At 44.0% G+C, this 13,060-nt stretch overlaps 1 protein-coding gene across 2 annotated transcripts in view; it reads right to left on the bottom strand.

The window, feature by feature from the left end:
- Positions 1 to 392: 392 nt before the first annotated feature.
- The window catches only part of zfyve9a (zinc finger, FYVE domain containing 9a), a 37,962-nt gene continuing 25,294 nt past the window's right edge, over positions 393 to 13,060 (bottom strand). For both annotated transcript variants that reach the window (XM_083991155.1, XM_083991156.1), the window contains exons 11-19: positions 12,440 to 12,664; positions 9,657 to 9,739; positions 9,326 to 9,430; positions 7,902 to 8,052; positions 7,705 to 7,785; positions 6,197 to 6,359; positions 4,135 to 4,240; positions 3,119 to 3,295; positions 393 to 1,255 (exon numbers count right to left, since the gene is read on the bottom strand). In XM_083991155.1, the coding sequence (XP_083847281.1) occupies positions 1,094 to 1,255; positions 3,119 to 3,295; positions 4,135 to 4,240; positions 6,197 to 6,359; positions 7,705 to 7,785; positions 7,902 to 8,052; positions 9,326 to 9,430; positions 9,657 to 9,739; positions 12,440 to 12,664 (1,253 nt within the window). In that variant the 3' untranslated portion in view covers positions 393 to 1,093. The remainder of the gene's footprint in view (positions 1,256 to 3,118; positions 3,296 to 4,134; positions 4,241 to 6,196; positions 6,360 to 7,704; positions 7,786 to 7,901; positions 8,053 to 9,325; positions 9,431 to 9,656; positions 9,740 to 12,439; positions 12,665 to 13,060) is intronic.

The following is a 13,060-nucleotide window of genomic DNA, read 5'->3' as shown; positions in this document are numbered from 1 at the left end:
CGCCGCCGCCGCACTCCTCCGATGACTGAACATCCACAGGTTGATTAGTTATCAGTGAATATTGAGCTGTTTGTTCCTCTGTGTGAAGCTGAGACACGTCAGGCCGCTGGCTCATGCTGGTCGCTGTGTGAACGGCGTGGGGAGGTGGACGGAGCACCTGACTCTGTGTTTGTGTGGGGAGATGGGAGGTTAAAGGGATAGTTCAACATTTTGGAAATAATCCCTATAGTCATAGTTACCTTTAATTATCGGTGCAAGCTGTTTTTAGAACGGAGCAGAGCCGTGAGCTGCTCAGAGCTACGCTACGGAGGCTCATGGGATTTCTTGGTTTCCCTCATCAAACTCATCAAATACACAATCCAGCAACTCCAAAAGGCTCTGGTGGACAAGTTGTGACCTGCACATTCACCACGCTGTGAGATAATAACAGAACGTTACCAGACAGAGTTGTTTTAGAGGGAAATTCATGCAGAACAGCTGATGCGCGTTCCCGTTGGGGGCAGTTTTCCAGCAAGCAGTCTCTGCATTTGCCTCTAAAACAACTCTGTCTGGTAACGTTCTGTTATTATCTCATAGCGTGGTGAATGTGCAGGTCACAACTTGTCCACCAGAGCCTTTTGGAGTTGTTGGATTGTGTATTTGATGAGTTTGATGAGAGAAACTAAGAAATCCCATCCCAACTCCCTAGTGTAGCTCTGAACAGCTCGCGGCTCTGCTCCGCCGCACTAAAAATAGCTTGCACCGACAATTAAAGGTAACGAACCTACTGCTATGACTATAGGGATTATGGCAATGGGCCAATTTGCCAAAATGTTGAACTATCCCTTTAAAGATGCTGCTAAAGACGACAGGCGACTCCGCTCTGAGCGACCTCTGGATGGTTGGATGCATAGGTTTGACTGGAGGATGCTGCTACTCCGCCTGGCGCCACAGTTTTCTGGCTCTTGTTGAAGTGCAAACGGCCAAAGAGACGAGACGGAGGAGGAGACGATGTCCGAAGGTTTAGAAGGAAACAAACAAAAACAAAACAAAAACAAGACGTCGGGGGGAGGTGAAGCTCCAGGTCGGTCGGTGGGGGACGTGTCGGCGTCTCCTAGGAGATGATCTCCAGGATGTAGAAGACCAGCTCCATGACGACGGGGCCCTCGCTTAGCTGACACGCGCCGCTGTGGATGATGGGAATCAGAGCGCTGTCCAGGTCGCTCAGGTACTGAGGCAGCAGCGGCTGGCCGTTGCTTCCTGCCAGGTAGCCCACCTGCCACGACAGAGAGAGACGGACAGATGTCAGACAGATGTTTACAGGCTCAGCAGCACATCTGGGCTGAAAGATGAAGATGAAAGATTATGGATGAATAAAAGAAAAAATGGTATAAAAGGGCTCTCACACCATCCCAACAAATAATAAGTACACTGGACTTTTGCTCTGTCGATTGGACCATTTTGTGACTTTGTGACATGTCAGGTTACAAGATGAGACTGTTGTTCACTCATGACGGACTAATATAGACACATAGACAACCTCACTAGCAAACTTAGACAAAAAATTGGCTTCTTTTTCAGAAATAAATCTATTTTCCCTATGATCTGCAGAAAGAGGATTGTTGAAGCTGTCTTTATGCCAGTGTTGGACTATGGTGATATTATTTATAGGAATGCTGCCCCTTCAATTCTTTCACCTCTAGATGTGGTCTATCACTCTGCTCTTAGATTCATTACCGGCGATAGTTACAGCACTCATCATTGTAATCTGTACACAAAAGTAGGTTGGTCTTCCCTGTCAGAAAGACGCAACAATCACTGGCATCTCTTCATCTTTAAAGCCATTACTGAAAAACTCCCAGCATACATTACAACACTGTTAGATTTAAATCAAGGTTCATATTCAACTCGCTCCAATGACTGGCTTACTTTTAAAGTCCCCCGGGTACAAACTGAACTTGGTAAATCTGCATTTTGCTATGATGCCCCTGACTCCTGGAACGACCTTCAACTCACACTTAAAATTGATGCCCCTCCATCCTATCAACATTATAAAAATATAATCTCAAACCTCTTTACCACAGTCTGTAACTGTTTTTAAATTTTGTAATGAATCAGCTGTATTTAACTTTTGTAACTGTGTTTTATCCTATGCTGCGCATTGTGTTTTGCTTTGAATGTTGCTGTGATCTCGACGACATTGCAAATGAGGGTAAAACCTCAATGTCCTTTCGAGAATAAATAAAGGTTTGAAATATGGACACATGTGCAGACACACACGTAATCTGTATGTACTGTCTAGAGCTAAACTTCAGCTCTGTATACTACCTACTGCTGTAACACATTATGTCAAAATGTCATAAGTAAAGAATGTTATGTCAAAATGTAAAAAAAAGCAAAAGAAAAGAAAATATTATGATAAAGATTTTTTATTTTTATTCTGTGGGTAATGGGGGCGGGACTCCCGCTTTTCCCTTTCGGCCATGTGTATTGTATTATTTGAACTAAGATGAAGTGTGATGATGATGATTTAAATTGACATGCCCGAAACAAACAAATTGATTGATTGATTGATATTTATCGTTTCACTGCAGAGAGAAAAGCATTTCATCAGTTTTTCTTTCTCCCATGAACCGTTTGTTTCCTTTCACGTCTCCACTGTGACTGTCTTCAGAGGCCATGATCTCCATGACAACACAACTGTAGATTTGTTTTAACAGAAGTTAAAAAAAAAAAAGTTTGACCTCATTAATATGCAGATTAAGCAAGACGAGAGAAGCTCCAATCAGATCGTCTGGTCTCTATGAAGCTGTGAGAAGTTTCTACTGTGGAGAAGTTTTTGAGTTAAAAACCTGAAATTTTGCGAATGGATCATCAACGCACAAGTTTTTTTTTGTCCTTGGGAGGCCACCGTCACTGAGCGAGTGAGCGTCAATGTCATGGTTTTCCCCCCATTTTACACACTGGACCTTTAACTGATTGCTCCGTGTTGTTATCAGTTCATTCAGAACGGACGACACCAAACAGGAAACCAATAAATGTTAAATCAGAAAAAAAGATCGAATACATTTTTTTTTTTTACTATATAAATGAAGCCCCGCCCCCTGTGAGATCATACGTCCACACGTCTGCGTCGTACCTGGTCCGAGTCCAGCGTGACCCTCAGCCCCAGCTTGGCCATGCCGTCCTCCTTCAGCAGCTTCAGGTGTGGACACAGCGCCATGCAGAACGCCCGCGCCACGTTCTCCGTCAGCCGGCTGTGGTCGGCCGGGTCGCTCAGACTGTTGGGTTGGTCCTCGCTCTGCAGGAAGAAGACCTGAGGAACACACACACACACACACACACACACACACAGTATTGATGGAGGTTTCTGCAGATGGAGCTGGTTTCAATATTTGAGGAGGTGGAGGAAAGAAAACTGAAACGTGTCCTCAAAGTCATTTTGACTGAATATGAACGTTTATAAGTCCGTGTGTATGGGTGTATGTAGGTTTGAATAGATTTCTATATTTTTTTATTTTTTATACATACATACATATACAAGTTTTAGGATCATATAAGTTTTTTACTTCTTCCTACTCCCTTTCGAGCATGTTCAGACTGTTGATGAATGTGATTTATTGTTTTTTTTTCTATTACCATACTATTTGTTTTTTTCTGTGTTTGTTGTTGTTTGCTTTGTCTTCTGTCAGTTTCTTTTATACAACTTTACATGTTTGAAATAAAGGATTTAAGGCAGGAGGGTTGGAGATCCTATTCTGGACTGTAGCATTTCTTTTTTTTTTTGTACAAAATTGTTTGAAATCCTGTTCATGCTCCGAGTGCAACCAATTAATAAAATGCTTTTTCACAACAATGAAAAAAGTCAGTCACCTGTGGGACGGACAATCCTGAAAAAACAGCATCCAATCAATGGGAACGCGACATTTTTTATTTATTTTTTTTTTTACATTAAAGCTAAACTGGACCATTTACACAGAACCATATCATCATGTTTGTTTACAGTGACTCAACACTCAAAGCTTCATACTGAACCGACTGACTTCAAGCTGTTATTCTTAGTTTTTTTCCCTTTTAAGGTAGGAAACGCATCCCGTCAGATATCTTGATGTTTTTCTAACTGGTTCCCAGTAACAGGACCAGTCCGAGTCGTACCTCTGTCCAGCGGATGACTTTGCCGTTGGCTTTGAACTCGGAGCCGTGGAAGATCTTGACGCTGGTGATGGACTCCATCGACTTCCCATCGATCGGACTGATCACACTGGAGGAACAAAACACACAGCGTCAGTGTTGGATGAAACTACATTTACAGAGTTGCAGCAGAAATGTAGAGCAGAGCACAAGGAGGAGGAGGAGGAGGAGGAGGAGTGATACGGCCAATCGATGTGCCCTTCAGCAAGGCAGCGACCTGCCAGCTGCTGTGGCCGACATCACAGCCTCTGGCTCCGCTTGTGTTGAGCCAACTGCTTTGATTTCTTTTTCTTTTTGTTTTGTTTTGTTTCAGTCTTTGTCAGTGAGAAGACATACTACGCTTCAACATCACTGTTAGTTTCCTCTGTGTCTGAGCCAGATGTGGAATCAGTCGTTTCAGGTCGAATCCCTGTTCATCAAACTGACTGATTTCTTCAGTTACGATTAAAAACCTATTTTGTGCCGTCTCAGTGACCAAGTGAATGTTTTTGTGCTAAATCTGAATCTGACGAAGAACCTCAAATAAAAAACACAACGTCTGCAGTTCTGAGCGGCGCCGACACAGAGATTTAGAAACATTAAGGAAGTGCTAAGTCGGCAGAAGATGAAGACAAACAATACATCAGGAAACTACTTACAGCCAAAAAACATTAAGGCTGTCTTTAGTTTACACTACAACGTTCAAGTGGCCCAGTTCTGATTTTTTCCTCTCAAGTGGCACAGATCTGTAGCATGAACGTGTAAATGGAAAAACATGCATATCAGATATTGTCAGATCGGATTCAGGCCCCCGTTATATGTGGAAATAAATCAGATACAAATCAGATATCCGCCAATGTGTCTGCAGTCTAAACAGACAGATCGGATATTGCCTTAATCCGACAATAACTAGACAACTGAGTGCATGTAAACGCGTTAGTCCGACTAATATCGGAGTTCTCCAACAAGCTAATTAAGTTGTTTATATTCAGATTTTTACTCGGTGACAGAAAAGTCAACAGGACAGGGGGCCGTATTAACAACGCATATCGCCGCCTGAGGAGGCGGACAACGTCAGTTATTCGATTTTCTCAGTTGCATGCAAAGTGGGACCAGGAGAGAAGTCCAATTAGACGCCAAAATAACATTTTGAGCATAGCTCTCTTAAGCTGTGCACGTAAACATACTGATTGACAGAATTTGTCTGATTTTAGCAATATTTCTTAGGTGAAGAAATGCTACACGTGTCACCTCTTATTAACCTCATATTGATCAAATGAAAGGGTCAGATCAAGATAACACAGAGACTCTTACCCTATCATTATTATGTATGGTATCGTTATCAAGGAATAGATTGAAATTGTCAAACTGTTGTCTGTATATCGAGGGTCCAATGGCTATCATCTCAGTTTAGTAGCAGAAAGTTGGTCGATATGGGTCACTTTAACAGAACATGTAAACAGACGAACGAAAAAATCTGATATATGTCGGCAGCAAATCTGAATTGGGCATCAAGGCTGTAGTGTAAAGACGTCCTAAGTGAACCTCATCTCTGTTAAGAGCAGGAACTCGATGCAGGATGGAAAATAAAAAACGACAGCCAGAGTGACGTGGCGATAAATGATGCAGCAGTTCACACGCCGACGTTACCGTGACGTGACGACAGCAGACCTACGAGGTCACTGACTCGGTGAAGTCAGGGTTATAAACCAGCTGCTCTGCTGATGAAGCGATACGCTATCTGGTGGAAGAGCTCAATTATATTTAATGGTGAAGAGTCGCATTTAAACTTTGGAGATTTTATCAGGCTGCTGTAAAATTGATTGCGCTGCTCGGTATCTCAGCGAGAGACACGTCCAACGACATCATTCCACCCCGCTGCTGCTACTGCTGCCGAGTTTCCTACTCAGACATCCCACCGGCGCACACGATGAGCTTTTATAAGCCAAGTGGAGAACGCAGCCATCAGCTCAATTGTCCGTGACATCACTGCGTCTCTCCCCCTCTCTTCCTCCTTCCCTCCCTCCCTCGCTCCCTCGCTCCTCACCCCTTGTTGTAGTTGTGGTCGTCCTCCGTCCACTGGATGTGGACGAGCTCCTGGTTCTCCTCCTGGTCGGCTTTACCGCACGTGATGGTGAAGTCCTTCATGTCCCTCAGGGCTTGCCGTAGGGAGTCCATGGTCTCAGCTGTGATCTGGATCATCACACCATCTGAGGGGGGGCGAGAGGGGGTGGGGGTGGGGGGGGTCAATGATGAGCAGTGGTCAAACAAATGGTCTGATAAGTAATGACTCCACTGATTCGACCTGTCATGTGGCGTTTGATGATCCATTACGATGGAGGATATAAATATAAAACTGAAAACCTGTGTTTACAAGTGTGAGGTGCAGGGTGGGAGAAATACGACTACTGTGCATTATGGGAAACATAGGATCCAGGAAGTTGAAGCTTTAACTACACAAGGGACGAAAAGTATAAAGCAGAAATAGATTTCATTTTAAACGTCTTCATACATTTTCTGCTTTTATATATCTTCAAGTTATCATGGTGTAATTTAATAACTTCAACTTTGGACCTTGAAACTGTTCTAGACATTTTTTAATCAAATAACTTTAAAGGGATACTTCACCAAAAATCAATAATTCACCAATTGTCTACCCACCATCATGCCAAGGAAGAGTTTGGAGAACTTTCAGAGTCATCAAAACGCTTTTGGAGTTCCAGGGGGGGTCCGGCTGGCAACGGATTTTCATATAATGGCGGCGGATAGAGTTCACTTTTGAATCGTCCAAAACACACACATGAAACATCCAGATACCTCCATACTGCTCGTCTCTACTGACCCAAGTGTCCTGAAGCCGCCAAAAAAAGAAAAAGTTGTTTGGAAAAAATTTATTTGATCTCTGTTTTTATCCTTGATGTAATAGTAGCTCCTGGTGACTGCATGAGATTTGATGCGAGATGCGAACGAACATCTCGCGGCAAATCTCGCACATGTGCACAAACATCAACAGAGCCACTGGGAGCTGCTACTACAACAAGGATAAAAACAGAGATCAAATTATTTTTTTCTGAACAACTTTTTCATGTGGCGGTTTCAGGACACTTGGGTCAGTAGGACGAGCAGTATGGAGGTATCTGGATGTTTCATTGTGTGTGTTTTGGACGATTCAGAAGTGAACTCTATCCGCCGCCATTATATGAAAATCCGTTGCCAGCCGGACCCCCCCTGGAACTCCTAAAGGGTTTTGATGACTCTGAAAGCTCTCCAAACCCTTCCTTGGCATGACGGTGAGTAGAAAATTGGTGAATTATTGATTTTGGGTGAAATATCCCTTCAACTAATAATTTCCTGCTAATCATTTAAACAAATATTTCATTGCTGCATCTATGAGTGGGTTTTTAATAATAATAATAAACACCTGGCAGGTCAAAGCAGTTCAGCCTTTAGAAGCTAAAATCACCCTGAAGTCTCTGTCGTGGTTTTGTTGTTGTTTAATAACTAATATTTCAGTGTTTTTACAGCCGACGTGTAGTTTGTTGTCACAGCTCTCACCTTCCACGATGCTGGTCTTGGCCAAGAAGCCCGACGAGGCTTTCAACGCTCCACTGAACACAAAGAAGCAGGCTCCAGTAACTGGGAAAACACACACAGACAAACAGAGAAATACAAAAATAAAAATCACAGCAGTCAGTGGAGGAAGTCTTTATCGTGACGAGCCTCCATGTGTGTGTGTGTGTGTGTGTGTGCACCTTTGCGTGGCTGGTGGTGGATGCTGATGGCCTGCGTCTGATAGTTCCCGTCGTCGTTCTGGACGCACACCAGGTGGGAGTCGGCGCGGTCGTTGAAACACGCCCCCATGGCCAGCACGTGTTCGTTGGACTTGTTCATGGCCTTCATCAGCTGTGAGAAGAACACACACACAGACACACACACATTACATCCATGTCTGATTAAGCTTATGCCCTTTGAGTGTGTGTGTGTGTGTGTGTGCTGGAGAAGAAGAATTGGGTTTAAGACGGCTGCCTGCTTAAGCCTAATTGCGTTGGGTGAAGTCCTCCAGTTGAACGCTGAGATGACAGATTGCGGCGAAGGAGACACTGACGCGGGCGGGTATCAATAGTTGAAAGATTCCACATATTAATTCTTCCTAAATCCCCGGCCTCTGCATCTCTTTGAAGCCTTCCCTTTTTTTTTTTTTATCAAATCAGAAATAAAACTGAAAATCTGGAGGGCTTTAACCACTTGCTGCGCTAAAGGCTCGCCCGCAAGCTGTTGAGAAACGTTCCCCCCACTTCACATTACCGCGTTCCCATCTGTTACTGCGATCGGCAGCCAAACGCTACAACCAGCGCCGCTCTCTCTCTCTCTCCATCTCCATCTCTCTCTCTTTCCACCAATGGCTCATTTTCTCAGCCAAATGGTGCTCTCGTGTGCGTCGCCTCTTCTGGTTGGACATTCATTCACACCCTCGAGGCAGCGGCGTTATAACAAGTCGACAGCCCACGCCTAATGTTCAGCTGCAGGGACCCCGGAGAGTTTGTCACATATCACCTACACACAGAGCACATGTGTGTGTGTGTGTGTGTGTGTGTATGTGTGTGTGTGTGTGTGTGTGTGTGTGTTGATGTTCAAGGAGCTTAAAAAGAAGAGAAAAAACTCCTCCACTGATGTCATTAGTCTGTTGGAGGGTTTTACTGTGTTAATTCATCATTCAAAAATGATTTATAATCCAAGAAAACACGCTCAGATGTTCAACACATGAGACTCTGCTCTCTCTCTCTGAGCCGAGAATCCGTTTTCATGCTTCAGTCCGAAGTTTCAGGATGATCCGACACCAAACTAATTAGATGCAGTTCAAATAAACTCTGCTGTGTGTTCGTACTTTTAGACTGGTGGCTTTAGTTTGTGGTGTGAAACAACAATGTCAATGTGTCAATTTATTTATATAGCACATTTCATATGGCAAGCATAGACTCAATGTGCTTCACGATAAAAGCAAGATGCAATACATGTTGCAAAACAGCAGGACACTGACAGTCACCAAAACCGTCTGAAGCTTCTTATTAACGGCCCATTTTTGAAGAAATAAAAAAAAAACCACTTTATTCTCCAAGTCTGAATGAACCACTATGTGAAGTTGTCGACAGAGTTATGAGAGATGCCGGGCGCTCACCTCGTTGTAGCGGTTGCTGGGGACCTTGATGCTCGTCTTCCTCACCTCCATGTCAACAACCAGGCCTTTCACCACCGGCAGCGTGTACTGGTAGTTACGGAAGTCCTACGGCGGGAGAGGATTTAACAAACAAGAAGAAAACAAAACCATAAAAATCATCAACAGTGACGTACAACAAACTGGTAAAATGAACAGATTCCTACAGAATAGGTTACAATATAAATATCAAGGTCCTTGATGATTCACATCCTTATCTGACAAACTCATCTTACTACAGAGTGTCATCTTCTGTTTCATAACAACTGAGCTCAGGAGAGAAGGAGGCACTCACTGCCAGCAGGTTCATGATGGTGTGACCCGTCTCTCCGAAGAGTGGTTTTCTGAAGCGGACGCTGAACAGCGGACAGGGATAAACTGCAAAACAAAAAGGTGGATTTATTGATAAAAGAGGCACCGGTGACGAACTTCAGCCGAACGAAGCCACGTTTTAATTCTGTAACTGTAACTCTTCTTTATCCTCATTTGATTTATTTACTTATTGTTTCAGTCTCTTAGTTTTGGGTCTTTTTTTGTTTTTGTTCCGTGTCCAGGATTTGTGACATTTATGAACTGCACAACTTGCTGCTTACAGAGTTTCCCCATCTTCATCATTCACAAATGCAAATGAACTGAACAAGAGAGACCACACACACACACACACACACACATCAAATACAGTGAAGTGCGCCTGCAGTTAGGAGGAACGCTCCTAATCCACAAGTGAAAAATAAGGCTGCTTTTTTTCTCCAGCAACCAAAGCTCCTTAGATGACTATTTTTAGCCTTATCTCTGCAAACAGCTGGATAGAAGATCTCGCCACAAACTCTCATTAGCAATAAAAACCAAATCTCGGCCACAAACTGCAGTTCGGCCGGCGGGGGGATCCGTCCGTCAGTCCGTCCATCCGTCCATGCGCTGCCTCCCTCCCGGGCCTCCCGACCTCCTCTCCGCCGGCCACTGTGTGTAACCGTTCAGAGGTGAGGCCACAGAGGAGCGTGCCGTTTGTGCGGTGGATTAATTTCATGGTAATGCTAACGTTATTTTTGTGTTGAAGAGCTTCGGCTGTATGTGGCTTTTGTTAATGTATTCTATCCCGGCTCACTGGAGGCAGGCGAGAGGCTTAGCGGAGCCAGGCGGCGCTCCGTGCTGCTGGCAGCTCTGGCTGTGAGAGACGGGGGGGATTTGGTGGAGAGGAACCTCACTGCCGATACCAAGGAGAAAAAAAAAAACCTTCACAAGACGTCGGTGTATAAACACAGGCTGGCGTGAGCTCTCCACATAAATCTCTTCTCACTCTCTCTTTGCTCCGCCTTTCACCAAATTGAACTAAACGTGTCGTCTTTGTGTCAGACTTCCTCGATGTTTCGCTGAGCAGGTTGTTTAATGACCTTGAAGCCGCGGAGGCTCCGTTCTGCCTCACAGGTAATTCATGCAATCAGCTGGCACAGCGAGCATCTCTTTACTGTTGTTCTCTACCGCACTAAGCCTCTCATGATGAGGGTTTTAAAGTGAGGATGAAAATGTGACACTGGGACAAAAAACGTATGTATATATAAATGTATGTATGTATTAAATGTCAGTGCAGGTAAAGGTCAGGTTACATCACTCTTTCCTGCTCCGTCTTCCTCCAGCTGAATCCCATAAATATGTATTTCCTGCGCAGACAAACACGTCGTCCAAAGGTTTTGTTTGTGTCATTCATTTAGCTTCTCTTTTAATCATGTTTACTGCAACATTACACTGCACTACAAACTGCAGCGCTGCTCTCAGACTGATTACACTTACACAGGATAATTTGGATCAATATTTATGCATTACGCACATCAGAAACACGACACCACAACGTCCTTTCCTGGAGACGTGCGTGCGTGTGTATGTGTGTGTGTAAGAGGTCAATGTGATTGTACCTTAAACAGAGAAGCAGCTGCTCTACTACAGGACGGCTGCAGAGACGGAGCCGAGTGTGACATCTCTTACTCTCTTAGAAATGTTTCCATGGCAACAAGTATCAATAACTTCCTCACTCCCTCTCCATCAAGTCTTTTCAAAAAAAATGTTTCACATAAGGATTTTGGGTAAGCCTTTAATTTACAGGCTGTCAATAGGTCATAATGTCAAGAAGTAGCCTAGAATAACGGTCCGTTTCATAGTAATGTCATGTTGTTTATAAAGGCAAAAGTTTACACATGTTTTTCATGCCTTGAATTTTTTGGGAAGGGCCAGAATTTTTCCCTTACAAGTCCTGACAACTGACTGTTATTTCTGGACTAATTCTGCACAATCAATCGTTATTTCTTGGCGATATTTCTCGACATTACTATGAAATTGACCGTTATTTCTAGGCTACTTCTAGACATTATGATGCAATTAATTGTTATTTCTTGGCTATTTCTTGAAAAAACACATTAAAGGGACAACGAAGAGTTTTGGAAAGTGAACACTACATTTCCCATGAGCCTCCACGTGCACGGTGAAATTCTTGGACCACGACGCAAGAACGTTTTCATAATCAAGAACGAAAGTCGGAGGTTGGAAGATGATCAGATACCGTCGTAGTTCCGACCATAAACGATGCCAACTAGCGATCCGGCGGCGTTATTCCTATGATCCGCCGGGCAGCGTCTGGGAAACCGAAACTAGGAAATGCTGGGCGAGCCGACCACTAAATAATAATAATAACAAAATAACTATAAAGACAAAACGATATATTTATCGAAAATGGACCCATTAACAAGGGTGGGTAACGTAGATTCATCAACATTAATATGAGACTATTTCATAACCAGAAGCAAACTCCTCGGGGTCTCTTTAAATATCTAGTAGTTTTGGCTCTGATTGAACCAAATGAAACACTGCCTGCAATCTGTGGGGCAACATTCAGAAAAATAAGGAATAACAATCAGCGTCTATCTGCTGATGAAGATCATGTGACATGAAAGCTCCAGCTGGTGTGTGTGTGTGTGTGTGTGTGTGTGTGTGTGTGTGTGTGTGTGTGTGTGTGTGTGTGTGTGTGTGTGTGTGTGTGTGTGTGTGTGTGTGTGTGTGAACTGTTTATATAGAAAACCCCCGACTCACATCGGTACTCCGCTCCCAGCCGCAGCATGAGGCGGATGGGGAAGACCTTGGCCCAGGGCGTCTCCCATTTCTGGATCAGGATGCCGAAGAGGTAAGGCGGGTTCGGTAGCAGCAGGTCCTGCAGCGACTGAAAGGAGGGGCTGATGTAGAGGAAGCCGCCGTGCTCCTTACTGCCCAGGAAGCTCTGCGTGAAGAAGGAGTGACTCAGGTGGCTCAGCACGTTGCCTTGAGGAGACGAGGAAGAAGAGGAGAGAGGGGTTAGAAGAGGAGGAGGAGGAGGAGGAGGAGGAGGAGGAGGAGGAGACAGGAGACACAGTAGGGCAGCAGGAAAGAATAAGAGGAGAAATATAATCGTGTTCTTGGTTCTAAAGAAATGCCAAGAAATGAACACAAACAAAAGCAAAAGGAGGAGAAACAAAGAAAGAGAGAGAGAAGGAAGGTTTTCATTCTCTGAAACAGGAGAAACATTTGAAAGTCAAAGACCCTGTGTGTATTTCACTGGATTACTGAGGGGATATGGAGCCTGTATCGACTTATACAACAGGGATGAAAACTTGCCTGCTCGCTCGCCCTACAACCTCAAATTACCAACAAAAGGGTTCATGTTACTTATCATCCACG

The sequence above is a fragment of the Trachurus trachurus genome (genome assembly GCF_905171665.1).
Source record: "Trachurus trachurus genome assembly, chromosome: 17".
Classification (NCBI taxonomy): domain Eukaryota; kingdom Metazoa; phylum Chordata; class Actinopteri; order Carangiformes; family Carangidae; genus Trachurus; species Trachurus trachurus.
This window is presented reverse-complemented; position numbering and strand designations above follow the sequence as displayed.